This window comes from Rhinolophus sinicus, chromosome 14 (genome assembly GCF_057876585.1).
Source record: "Rhinolophus sinicus isolate RSI-liver-muscle chromosome 14, RSI-T2T, whole genome shotgun sequence".
NCBI classification, from domain to species: domain Eukaryota; kingdom Metazoa; phylum Chordata; class Mammalia; order Chiroptera; family Rhinolophidae; genus Rhinolophus; species Rhinolophus sinicus.
Genome location: NC_142514.1, coordinates 63,105,833 through 63,119,063, shown reverse-complemented (window position 1 = coordinate 63,119,063; position 13,231 = coordinate 63,105,833). Strand labels below are relative to the sequence as shown.

Genomic DNA, 13,231 nt, shown 5'->3' with positions numbered 1-13,231 from the left:
ATTATCCTATATTGCTTCATTTTCTTGTTTCTTGGGATAGAAGTTAAGAGCATAGCCTTAGAGGTAAGATAGACCTTTGTAACACAGGGCAAGTTTCTGAAACTCTGTAGGCCTCAGTTTCTTTGTCAGTAAAATGTGGATAACAACAGTTCCTATTGTGTAGCATTGTTATAAAGATTAAATAAAATGCGGGTTCAGTGTTTACTACATAATAAATACTCAATAAGTCCTAGTTCTAGTTATTGTTGGGATTACTTTTGCTAGATTGTAAGCTTCTTGAAATTGGGAATCATATCTCAAACTTTATTAAGTAATTAGTACTTAATACAAATTTATTATTATTCATTTATATAATAGTTATGTTTAGTGATAAGAATTACAGAAAATGAAACATATTGGAATTAAGATTATTAGATTTGATTCTGGTTTCTTTATATTATACTTCTTTATTTCACCTAAATACATGGGTTGCACTTAGATGCTGTTTTATTTCCTTCTCCTAATCTGACTTAAAAATTTTTTTGGAAACATATTACTCATTTCTAAACTTTTTTTCTTTTCTTGCTGGGTGGGGATGGGAGGATCAGATTCAAATTCAACTAGTATTTTTAAGTGTCAGCTCTGTGTCAGGCTCTGTGCTAAGTGCTCAAACATACCCAGATATTATCTCCATTTCATAGATAAGAAAACCCAAGGCTCAGAGAGTTCAAGTGAATGGCCCAAGATATATAGTTAGTAAGTAGCAGCTATAAGAATGACATTACTTAACCATAAACCAGCAAGAAAGAACTTTAAGAGGAATATGACTAAATAGTAGGAAGAATATATATATATATAGATTTTTTTTTCTTCAAAAGGGAGTGGGGAGGAGAGTCAGGGAAGTCTCTGTGAAGGAGCTGAAATTTAATCTTTGAGATGGCCAGTCAATCCATGAACAACAGAGTTGACTAATCTGGAACAAATATTTTTCCTTTCATTCTTTTCATTTTCTTAGTTATATATAATAGTTTATGTTTAGGGAATATAAATGCAAAGTAGATAAGTTGCCACTAATTAGAAGATGAGATGGTAAACATTGGAGAAAGGCGTTTTACTCAATGATATGTGGACTATGAGTACATTTACAGGCTTTAATATATAAAAAATAGAACTAATGGAAGAAGACCTACTGTCAGTATTCAAAACGATAGTACATATGTCCCTTCACCAAGTTTGGTTACAGTTCTCGTAATATAAAACTAATCCTTGAAATGCTTGGTAAATATGCTGATTCTGGGTACAAATGAATCCTCCACTTCTGAAAGCTTGGTGTGGGCTCCGATTTAGGTCTCCAATACATGTCCAGCGATTTCTGGCGCCTTTTTTGGAAATACACCATTTGGCATGATCCTTAGAAGAACTGAAATAAGATTGTCCAGATATCTTAATTGCTTTGATGTTATAGACGTGGTAAGGAAGGGAGCAGTTTGAAGGAAGCACTGGTTTGTTTCGCTGCCAAGTTTCTGCTAACAAGTGTGTCTTCAACTGTTGAGCCATCCAGGCTGCAGAAATGTCTAGAGTTTATAAGAAGAGAGATAGTGAGGTTAGTACTTAGATAAGTCTCTGAAAATATCCTTAGGAATGGACATCATCATTCACCCCTGATATGTGGATGTCATAAGCATAATAACAACAACATAATTGAAATAGTGATTGAGAGAATATTTTATAAATGCTAAAGTCATGCACATAAAAAATTATTACTATTAACTAAAACGACATTGGTGTCTGAAAATGTCTTTTTTCCTCCCTTCTTTTCTACATCTTCCCCTGAATAATAAGAATATTTCCTCTACAAAATCCAAAGTGAGTCCAACAGCAGATTTATATAACATATTGTTTAATGATGGTCTTTCATACCATCAGGAAAAGATTTAGACTTCGCAAAATGGAGGAATTTTTGTCCCTGGGCTGACTGAAGTGTGGTGAGGTGCCGGCGAGGGATGTTTGATGAGCTGGACCTGGCACACAGCTTGGGAATGTGGGTGAGCTCCTGGTGAAAGGTAGTTGGGATGGAACAGCTATAAATGTTTGGGTTGCAGACCAAGAGCTGAGAATCTGAAACAAGAAACAATCAAGAAAAATTCAGAATTAAGATACAAATGGAAATCTTGTTGATAATATAGATCTTTTATGAGTTAAAAAACAAAACAAAAATATTCCCTTCTTCAAGCCAACACCTTCAAATAATTTTGATTAAAATAGTTGACACTTATTGAGCACTTCCTACTTTCTAGGCATTGTTCTATGAGTTTTACATGTATTTACTAATAAATCCTTATTGTTAGGTAAGTTCTTTTGTCATTAGCCTCATTTTATAGATGAATTAACATAAAATTTATTTCGCATGCCCAAGGTCATAAAGCTTGTAACCGATGGAGCTGATATTCAAACCCAGGCAGTCTGGCCTTGGAGCCCAGACTGTTTTGTTTCTTTTTTCCTCTCCTATATGCACATATACAAAGGTAGAGAGCTTCCATGTACCAACCATGCAGTTTCAAGAGTGACTCATCGACACGCACAGCTAATCTCTATGCTGTTCAGCTGTCTAATCATTACATGAACTCCACCAATTAGACTGGGGTTTGACTTGACTCAGACATCCTTGCTTATAAAATGAAAAATGGATGCAAAACATTTCTAAACCTCTTATCTCTAAAAGCAAGTCACACTTTGCCACTATTTAGCAATTACCTAAGTAAAAATGATTGGTAAAACAGTGTTCTCCTCCTCCCCTACCACAGTTTTCCAAATCTAAGTATTTGGGCCATTTGAGCTTGAGCTCTCAAAGGAATACCATCTGGGGGCTGAGAGGGGTCAGGTTGGAGGCCTACAGGCAATATGCAATTTACATAATTAAAAAAATAAGATTGAGACCACATTTAAAAAGTAGGAAGTTTCTCTCTCTCTCTCTCTCTCTCTCTCTCTCTCTCTCTCTCTCTCTCTTTCTCTCTCTCTCTCTCTTTCACACACACACACACACACACACACACACCCACAGATTTCTGGTTACTCTTGAAAAATATGGAGCTCTGTAACGATTAGGTCTACATTCCTGCTGAGCTACAATATGATGGAGCTAAAGCTTTTGAGGGAAGCTAGGGGATAGTCAACACCCCAGTTTGTCACTATCCCCACTGCCCATACAATATCCATTGTTTTCACTCATTTCTGTTACCTGTCTGGCCCCTGTAAACATTTTTAACTACTACCCTGATCAAGTTCATAGAATTTATTGAAGGACCGGGAAACCAAAGTCCTGTAAGTGAGCTTGCTCAAGGTCTCACCATGGCAAAGCCAATATTAGAATTTAGGTATCAGAGGGTCTATGACTAGAGAAACAAATCAAGTGACAAATTTATTAATAATCCCAAATCCCTTCTTCAACATTGTTCTCTCTCTCTCTCTCTCTCTCTCTCTCTCTCTCTCTCTCTTTCTCCCTCCCTCCCTCCCTCCACACTCTAATGTTACCTATTGCTTCATACTGGTTGTACTTGAAAGTTACGCAGATGCCAGTTTGTCCATATCGTATCCCTGAGGACGGATACTCATAGCCTTCTTCAGGAATTGGAGGAAAGTGAGGAATAGAATGAATCAGCCAAAACCCCTGGACTTTGTTCCACAGCAGTAAACCTACCAAAGATAGAGTCAATACAAATAAATTGGAAAAACAAAGCTCCTTTTTAAAACAGAATTGAAAGTTGCAACATTTAAGTCCATTTACCCTTTGGGCTAATAGTTTATTAGGCTGATAATTACAATGATCATGCTTATTTTTTCAAACTCTTTAAAACCAATTCAGGCACACATTACATTGTCCCATTACTGATCATAGCCACCACAAAAGGGGATCACAGACAGCCACCCTGTGAAGGGTTCAGAGGAATTTCATTGGAACCACAAGGAAAATTTGTTTTGGCAGAATGCAAATTTGAGAAATTGGAATTTGACCTTGTTAAACTATGTAGTTACCTGGGAAGCTTCAGATATATACTCGTATGTCTTCACTGCTAAGCAGCTAAGCTCTTTTCAAAAGCTTAAGAAACAGTTGAAAGAGAGAACATCAAATGAAGAAATGTACTTGCACTAATTTGTTGTAAGAAAGAGATGCTCATTTATCTATGGAAGAGTCACCTAATTCCCAACAAAAGAGGCAAAGAGAAAAGCCATGCTCAAGCATCGTAGTTAATTGTGTTTAGGAAAATATCTCAAGAGCAAAATAACATGAAAGCCAGAAAGGAAGAAAACAGAAAGATTTTCATCATCTTGTGACCTGGCAAAAAGAACCCTGTCCAATATGACTATTTATGACTATCTCTGTGTTTATAAATACATCAGGGTAGTTTGGTATGCTAACTAGACTTTCCCATTTGCATAAGGCCATGCAAACATAAAACATTCATGTTTGCCTTATTGTTAAGTGGAAATCAAATGCCTGCCAGTTATTTCTCTTTCAAAAACACAGTTTAGGGAAGCACTCTAGTTCTCTCTCGGTGTGTATAGAATCAATAACAGTATGTGGGTGGAAAATGTTCAAAGTTCGGTGACCTAACTGAGCTGGATGACTTTCAGGGGCTCTTTTCTGCGTAAATGAGTGCGCTGTTTGGCTGTAATCCTACCCTCCTTGTACAAATGCCACAGGATGTCAGGGCACCTGTTGGCACAGAGAACTCCCCCGCATGACTCAGGGCCCCATTCCCTTTCCAGTCTTTTTTCCAAACCCTTGTAATAACAAACAGGATTGAGTGAGAGTGGTGGTAGGAGGTTGTTCGAAGAGAGGTTGGAAAATGTGGCATGTTATAAAAATTATTGGGTTCCATGCAAATAGGACCATCAGGAGGCCAAGTTGACTAAATCAGAAGCTTTCAAAGCTCATGACATTTGACCACCATTACAAATTATTTTCTTAATCACAGGTTGCAAACTGGCAGCCCACAGGACAAATCCAGCCCACAATACATATTATTATGCTTGCAGAGTGTTTTTAAAATGTTGAATTCATTGCCAACATTTAAAAACTAAGGAGATTTCTAACAAATACCAATTTTCAACGTCTTCTGAAAAATTGCATTCCTATAAGTCACGCTGAGTAGTAGCTGCCCCTTTAGAACAAGTACGTACTCTCCACTTTTCCAGTTATCTGCTAGTTCAGCCTACTTCACTTGCTGACATCACTTGCCTGTCCCTGAAGACATTTGACTTTGGAACCTTCTAAATACTTACTGTCATGAAAAGTCATTCATAATATATAAAGTTGAAGAAAATGTTGAAAAATAGTCATAACATTAGTTTTATAAACATGTTTTAAAATATGTGTTACAGAAAAGGTAGAAAGGGTTAATTTTGATTATCTAATGGGTATTAAGATTGCAGATTTATTTTTGCTTACTGGCATTTTGAATTTTTTAAAACTGCAACACATGTACATGCATATACATAGTTTATAAATAGAAAAATACCAAAAGTTACTATATAAAAGTTACTACACTATATTTTAAAAAGATACATAACAAAAATTACTATAATGTAAAAACTAATTAAAAATAAAATTTCAAAAATGCTTATTTCAAAGGGAACTATACACTAAAAGAGTAAATTTTACTTTATGTAAATTATACCTCAATACACACACACGCCTTTATATATATATATATATATATATATATATATATATATATATATATATATATATATATATATAGACTGACTGGTTATTTCCAGTAGTCAGTGCATGGATTTCTGTTATAAAAAGCATATATGAAAAAATATGTTAAGAAAGTGAAAAGGAGACTACCAAGTCAAATTATGTAATTATAACTCGTGCTATAGAAATCATCTCATTTGTTAACTCAAAATAAATCATTAAAAAGGAAAGGTATCTTTTTAGTGTGGAATGTAAGAATATTCACAATGGAATGTTTAAGAAATGTTGATTTTTAGTAGGAAAGAAACTTTCATACCTTTGGCGTGTCCATACTTGCGGCTGTAATTCAAAGATTTGGGGATTCCATCATTGTACATTAGATATGCTGTGCTGTTATTCTGCAGGAACATATTAGGGTTATAATGGCATAAATCTTCCACTCACAAATGCTCACAACATTTTTACCAGCTACCTGGGCTGCAATACAGAGCTGTCATTAATTCACAGGAGAAGTCATCCATTCCCCTGATAAGCAGCTTCCCCATCACTATGAATTCTGTGACATGCAAGACAAGGGACAGGATGTCCATTCTCAACCATGTGTGACTTTGTCTTGTGTGGCAGGAGCCCTATGCATTGTGATGTGTATATGAGGGCAATATTCCTATTTCTCTTGGTTGTTTTGGACCCACGTTTCTGATTTGACAACCAGTGTATAATAAAGAAATTCTTAAATATTTGTTCAGGAAATGAAGTAGGAACAACCAGCCAAGGATTACATCTGGGCTTTTTTCCATTGATATTATAGGCACAATGCAGAACTGGTTGTCAGGATCTGATTTTCTCTGCCTACTTTGTGCTTCACTGCTTGGTCATAGCTTTGTGTTTAATCAGGATTCTTCATTCTCTGCTCCCTCTACTTCCCTGATAAGGGAGGATTTTTCTTCAGTCCCTTTCTGTGTCATTTCTCCTTTCTAACTTGGTATTTCCCTGCGTAGAAAAAAATGGTGAAATTGAATGTGTGAGATTGGACTTCCTCTGGTAAGCAAAATACTAGTAAATTCTCCAAACAGTTGGCCAAATCTCTGAGTCAAAATGAAGCTATTATTTTGATAGTATCTCTTTGTCATGTTTTGGAAACTTGCTTATATTTGTTCTGTGTGGTTTCATTTCATTTGTGTCACGATGCAGTGACTTCTACTGAAGCCAATGAGGTCAATATTAAAAAACGTCAGTGACGTAATTAAAAGCAGAAAAGGACAACCTACCTCCTTAAAAATGGCCCTTACTTTTCTCACAGAAAAAAGATAATAACGGAGTCTCTTACAGTTGCTTAATTATTTGATGTAACCTAAAAACATTTGTAAAAAAATGTACAACGTAATCTGTGTAGCGTTCTTGGCCACTGCGCTTTAGAAGATTCATGAAACGAAGCTGTTCTCTTACCCCCGTTTTCCATAATTGACCATAGCTACCATTGGCATTCATATCCTCTTTTGGAGAACTCTGACGGTTAGTCATTCTATAAGCTTGTAGTGAATGTGGTAATGAGGACATTGTGTGTCTTTGGGGTACAATATGGAGGGGCTCTGGGAAGATTCAATGAGAAACTGTATTCTTATAATGGATGAAGTTTATTATTCTCACCAGGTGTGGAACAGCCAGCTAAGTTTGTATGGATTGCAGCCCTAGTGGGAGAGAGGCTCTCGGATACAGAGGAAAGATCATAGATTTAAGAATAGGCAGGCGTCAGCATCTGCCTTTGGACAGCTTCATTCCTTTAATACATACGTTGGGTATTATTTTGACTATTGGATGTTGAAGAAGAGGACTGGAGCCTCTGCCCCGATTCTAGCAAGTGATACAGACAGGCAAGTACAGACAACTGCAAAATAGTTTGATAGGTGTTATTATGAACATGTATGGAAGGTTCTTACTTACAAAGGCAAAAGAAGGAAACAATTTTAAACACAACCCGCATGATGGCCAGGGTCACCTTGACATTTGAAATTTAAAACCGGTTGACCTGATCTAGCATTCTACTCTGTTAGAAGTTCAATTCCAGATGAGACAGTGGGGAGTTATGTTCTCATGGTCACTTCTGGCACATAGTTTTCCTTTCCAAAAAGCACCTAATCTCACCTAGATCTCACCCACTAGTGTTGTTCTTCTTTTGGCTCCGTGCCAATCAGACTTGGAAATCAGCCTCTTTACTGTCATTTTCTGCCTCAAATCCATCGCTCAAGGCATTGTGTGTGAACATGTTTCACTGAAGGTCTGAACAAAGACTGGTGTTACATTATCATGCTGACCTGCCCCCATCTCCCTTTATATTTCTTATACTTTTTAATCCCTACCTCCCATGTACCCCGTTTTATATGGCAGAGCAGTTTAGCTCTCTTGCCCTTCTTGGCTCTGGAGCTACGTTTGAGGCTCCAAAGTCATTGTTCCATTCTGCCAAGTTAAGAACCATCTGCCCCAACTAAGGTAAATGACAGAGGTTTGCAATGTTGCTCCCCGCTGCTCCTGCCAGTTTCTGAGACGAGGAAGGGAACACTGTAATTGTTTATCTTCTCCTGCTGGGCTGTGCTCTGGGGGTCTTTATCCCTAACCGTGGAAAGTAGAAGCAGTTTTCATTTTACACAATAATCCATTAATTCAAAACAGAGTTGTTGCTGACATTAAATAATTTTTAAAGCACCTAGAACGGTGCTTGGCATATCACAGGGGTTCAAACAGCGTACAAATAAGTTTTGACTTTGTAACTTGGCTCTGAAGGCTGATCCCAATGGTAAGGAAATAAAGTGAATATCAGCACACATGGTGACAGCTCTCTGCATACTTTGAGTAAATACTCAAATATACATGTGCAGTCATGCTAGAGTCTATCACAGTCTTATTATGGGGATTAAATTCGTTAATATATGTAAAGGCCTAGCACATTGTAAGTGCTGAGTCACTTTATATATTTACTTCTCTATAAATTGTTGCTAGGGAATGCATACATGAGTGTAACTGGATATTAATTATTGTTCGATTTTACTTGTCACCCATGGTTGGAAAGCGTATCTTGCCATTGAACAGCAGATGGTGTCTGTAACGTTGGGGGACTGCCCGCATACAGCCAGCAGGCCTCCTTACCGAGGTCTCTTTGGCTGGTTAGCTCACTGCCTGATGAAGTCCAGATAGCAGGTTGCATCTCTATTCAGGCAGTTTGGTTCTAGGGTCTTGAACTAGAGTCCTAGCTCTCAACCTACCATTTTGGAAAAGAGTAAGTAAAAGGAAGACTGTGTGGGACCCTTTACTTATGTCACCACCACTCATAACCACCATGGCATAAACAGCCCATATATAACTCCTGGCATATGGATCACAGATCTGTAGTTTATTGTAAATATTTCCACTAGAGGGATAAGATAGCAAGTACTGAGCAAATTGGCACAATTTGGCAGCCAAGAGATTTCAATATGCAATTAGTTCACATCTTGCCCAGTGGTACTATTGGACATGGTGCCAAATGTACCAATAATTTGGCATTGCTGTAGCGTCTGATGACATATTTCCTAAAGTCTTGCTCCGATTAATTCAGATTCTGAGCTAGCTTATTTCAAGTTGTTAGGGTTGGGGGGTGAGTAGGTGAGCAGTTAAAATCTTTTGGAAGCTTAGGATTCTGTTTTATGCATTTTATATGATTCAAATTAATAATTAACTATAACATACCTTGGAGGCATATGCTTGATACAGCTGTTCTAATGTCCTTCCCAAAACACTCTTGGTGCTATTCATTAGTTGCTTACTCCGCCTCCAGCTTCTGGTTGTAGAGTCTAGGTATAGGTACTCTAACCCAATCTTTCCACTTTCCTTGTCCTGGTATTTAGGTAACTTATAAAAGGTAAACCTAGCAAAGGAAATAATTATGAATGACTAATATTTATTGACTGTAGTCACTGTGGTAAGCATTTAAATACATCATTTTATTTACGTTTCACAATAAGCTTCTAAGGAAAGGGATATGCTCAAGCTCTTTGCTGTTTTTTTCACCCTTATTCTTACTCATTTCCGGAGAAGGAAATGCAAACCTGACTGGACACATTCTAAGACATTAACTGGCGTGGTGAGTGGGGCCCCTGAAGAGGAAGTCCGCGTACATGGAGAATGCCTCTCTCTGTTGTTTCCACAGTCCGTGTGGCTAGAGTGGGGAGAAGGCCAAGGCCCCAACCTGGACTGTAGAGGTCTTGGATGTGTTCTCTTCTGCCCTTGGTGCTTGGCATGTTCACCTTTGCAACTGGCCGGCTGGGTCTACCTTCCGGGTAGGTAGAGGGTCCCTTGAGCCTCTGGCCTCAGCCACATTCTTCAGTTCAGTGTATCAGAATGCTATGCATTGAGGATTCAGGCCCAAGGCCGGCTAATTCAGTAGACACTTTGCTTTCCTTTACTATTGTCTCTCATTTGGATATCGCCTTTGGGTATCTCACAGGGAGGAAAGGGGACTGGGTCCATATAGCATTGGGAATTCCTTGGATCATCTAGCTGAGGGTTTCTCAATGTACTGTATTCATATTTTGGGCCCCCCTTTGTTGTGGGGACTGTCGTGTGTATTGTAGCATCACTGACCTCCACCTATTAGATGCTAGTCGTACTCCGTAGTTGTGCCAATCTAAAATGTCTCCAGCTTTGTTGAAAGTCCCTTGAGGGCAAAATCACCCGTGTCTAGACAAGTACTCTCTAATAGCATAAACCCAATAATTAACCCTCAAATCACTCACAGTGAAGCAAACATTGTAATGCATTCACGATTACCACACAATAGTGTCTCAACTGCCCATAAAAACTTCTCACGCTTTATTTGGTTCTCTTCAGTCTTATGCTTCTATTTCACTAAACTCTTTCCTGCCCTTCCCATGCTTTCTCACTCTCAGGGCAATGTCCTCACATGTGACAGGAAGTGAGAAATTATTCTTTGGAGGCGACTATGATACTCTGCCCTTTAAGTTTCACAATAAGTTGCAGCAGCTTATGACGTCTGTGTCTCACTGTCTGCTCAGCTGAGAATCCTCCAGATGACTATTGCTAAGTAATACGTCCATTCAGTTGAGGCAAAAATAAATTTTATATACTGATCATGATTTGATGGCCCACTGGTGAAGGGTGTGTGCCCTGTCCGTGTGCCATGGCACACCAGTTGAGAACTAGTGCTTTTAAATCTTTTTCCTGGGAGATCATCTCCAGTTAGATGCTGAAGATTCTCAAATCAATTTCTAGCCTAGACCTCTATGCTGAGGCCAGACACCTTCAACTTCATGTTTTTGAAACCAAGTTTATAAAATTTCACTCTAAATCTCCTCATCTTCTGCTGTGAGGGAACATATCCACACAGTCACAGAAGCCAGCAACGCAAAAATCTTTCTTAACTTCTCCCTCTTTCCTATGACCCTCAGCCCATCCATCACTAAGTCTTCTCAGAGTGCTTCTTCCTCTGTATTTTCACGACCACTGCTCTAACTTGGGTCCACACCTCTTCTCACCTGTTAATGCTGCAAAGGTCCTGTTGGTCTCCATGACTCTAGACTGGTCCCCAGCTGGCTAGCCTTCACAATACTGCCAGTGGGTTTTCTAAAATGCATATCTGACCGCATCACTTCCCTGTCTGAAGCCCTTTGGGAGCTCCCTTTCAAGGTCAAGTTCAGACCCTGCAGCTCAGTACATGAAGGCCTTCATGATCTGGCCCTCCCTTATCTCTCTAAGCTCACCTTCTGACATTTCCTTGCATTTTCCTGAAGTGTGAGCAATACTGCTTCCAAACTTTCCCATTGCTTCTTGCTTCTGAACCTCTTCATTGCTTCTTTATTGCCCAAACTGGCCTTGCATCACCACTGCTTTTCTAGCTAACTCATATGTGTTCTTAAAACTTAGCTCCAAACTACTTTCTTAGAGAAGGCGTTGGGGCTCTATGCTCCCCAGTGCCCATCTACACCCTTACCACATAACTACGAGCTCCTTGAGGGCAAGAACTAGGTTTTGTTTATATTTGTATTTTCAAAAGTCTGTACAGGGCCTGGTAGGAGTTCAGTAACTGTTTGCTGAGAGACTGAGTGAGTATGCCTATGTTCTTTAGCCTGAAGTTTATTTATACAAAGCTTGACGCCAACCATAATGGCAAACCAAAATATCCGAATTAAAGAGTGAAAAAGTGATCAAAGCTCTAGGGGAATCCATGACTATGATACAATATTGTGTTTAGTCTCTTTGCCACCATGCAAGGGGCCAGTGACCTACCTCCCATTCCCACAGCTACCTGTGCTACCTAGTATTATCAAGGTTAACCAAATAGTGTTGTGTACGATCATGCCCTCTTTCTTTCTCATTGTCATAAGGAGAAGCGCAAGCTCCAGTGTCAGAAAAACACAATCCACCTTCTGTCCTCTTTCCTTCCTTCCTTCTTCCCTCTTTCCTTCCTTCCTTCCTTCTTTCTTTTTTTTTTTTTTTTTGCTTTGAAGTACAATTTTCTTTTTCTTTTTTTCTTTTATTCTTTTTTTTCATTAGTTTCAGGTGTACAAAACAGTGTAATAGTTAGACATTTATACCCCTCACAAAGCAATAACCTGCCTCCCCCAATCTACTACCCCTCTGAAACCATATATAGCTGTTACAATTCCATTGACTCTATTCCCAATGCTGTACTCCACGTTTCTTTTTAAGGGGAGAGTTGGGTTGGCAGTCTCCTTAGGAACTTCACAGTAAATCAATTCGCCTCTGATACTCTGGCTTTCTATTAATATTTGCATGCACCAATCCTTCCATTTCATCTACTTACCAATCCACAGCTTTACCTTCTTCATTTCTGCACGATATTGTCGCCTCCAGGACCCCAAAGAGGCCAAGGAAGAGCAAAGCCAGGGTTTTTCTTAGAAGTCTTGCTGTCATTTTCTACCTGTCGTCTTTATTCTGTGCCACAGCGGGAAACTTTCCCCACAGATTGTAGAGTCTGAGTTTCAAGTCTCTCTCAGGCTGTGGCAGCTCTAACATTTGATTCCACTTACCTCTGCTATTTAAGGTTCACGAATTTTCAGAATGGGAAGAATTCCCTGTAATCCTGTGAGTCTGTCACCACATGCCAACGTGACTGCAGATGCCATTGTGCTGAATTGTTGAGTGTTTTGCAAAGTCATCAAAAAGCCCTAGAGAGAAAAAAAGGATGTGTAGTTAACCCCTTGGAGTGAATATTTTGTAGTATGAAGTTCAGTAGACAGGGCAATTCCATGCTGATAAGTCCATGTTGAATTAAATATTTTTCTTTTTCCCCCCATATGATTGTCTCTGTATGAGTGACAACAAATGCCTGTGGTTCACCTATTAAACAAAACTGACAAAACATATGGCTGAGTAATAATTAGGATCGTTCACTTGTAATAGTCTCTATCTTAAAGAAACAGTTCCTAAAGGGTGCTTCAAAGGGTTGTTTCAAAGGAAGAGCAAATTCAGTTGTAGTTCACCAAAGATGTTTACACATCCTCTCCACCTCCTGGTTTTAGCCAGTTAACATGCTGC

At 38.7% G+C, this 13,231-nt stretch overlaps 1 protein-coding gene across 2 annotated transcripts; it reads right to left on the bottom strand.

The window, feature by feature from the left end:
• Positions 1–1,073: 1,073 nt before the first annotated feature.
• Positions 1,074–13,198, bottom strand: DNASE2B (deoxyribonuclease 2 beta). Of its 2 annotated transcripts, XM_088791247.1 has the most exons (7): positions 13,034–13,198; positions 12,498–12,861; positions 9,404–9,581; positions 6,000–6,081; positions 3,511–3,672; positions 1,900–2,097; positions 1,074–1,553 (listed from the first exon to the last, which is right to left on the bottom strand). In XM_088791247.1, the coding sequence occupies exons 2-7, from the start codon at positions 12,605–12,607 to the stop codon at positions 1,204–1,206; spliced, it is 1,080 nt and encodes a 359-aa protein (XP_088647373.1). In that variant the 5' UTR covers positions 12,608–12,861; positions 13,034–13,198; the 3' UTR covers positions 1,074–1,203. The 2 variants fall into 2 exon arrangements, with proteins under 2 accessions (XP_088647373.1, XP_019570801.3); XM_019715242.3 differs by having other exon boundaries at positions 12,498–13,198.
• Between the last annotated feature and the right edge of the window lie 33 nt (positions 13,199–13,231).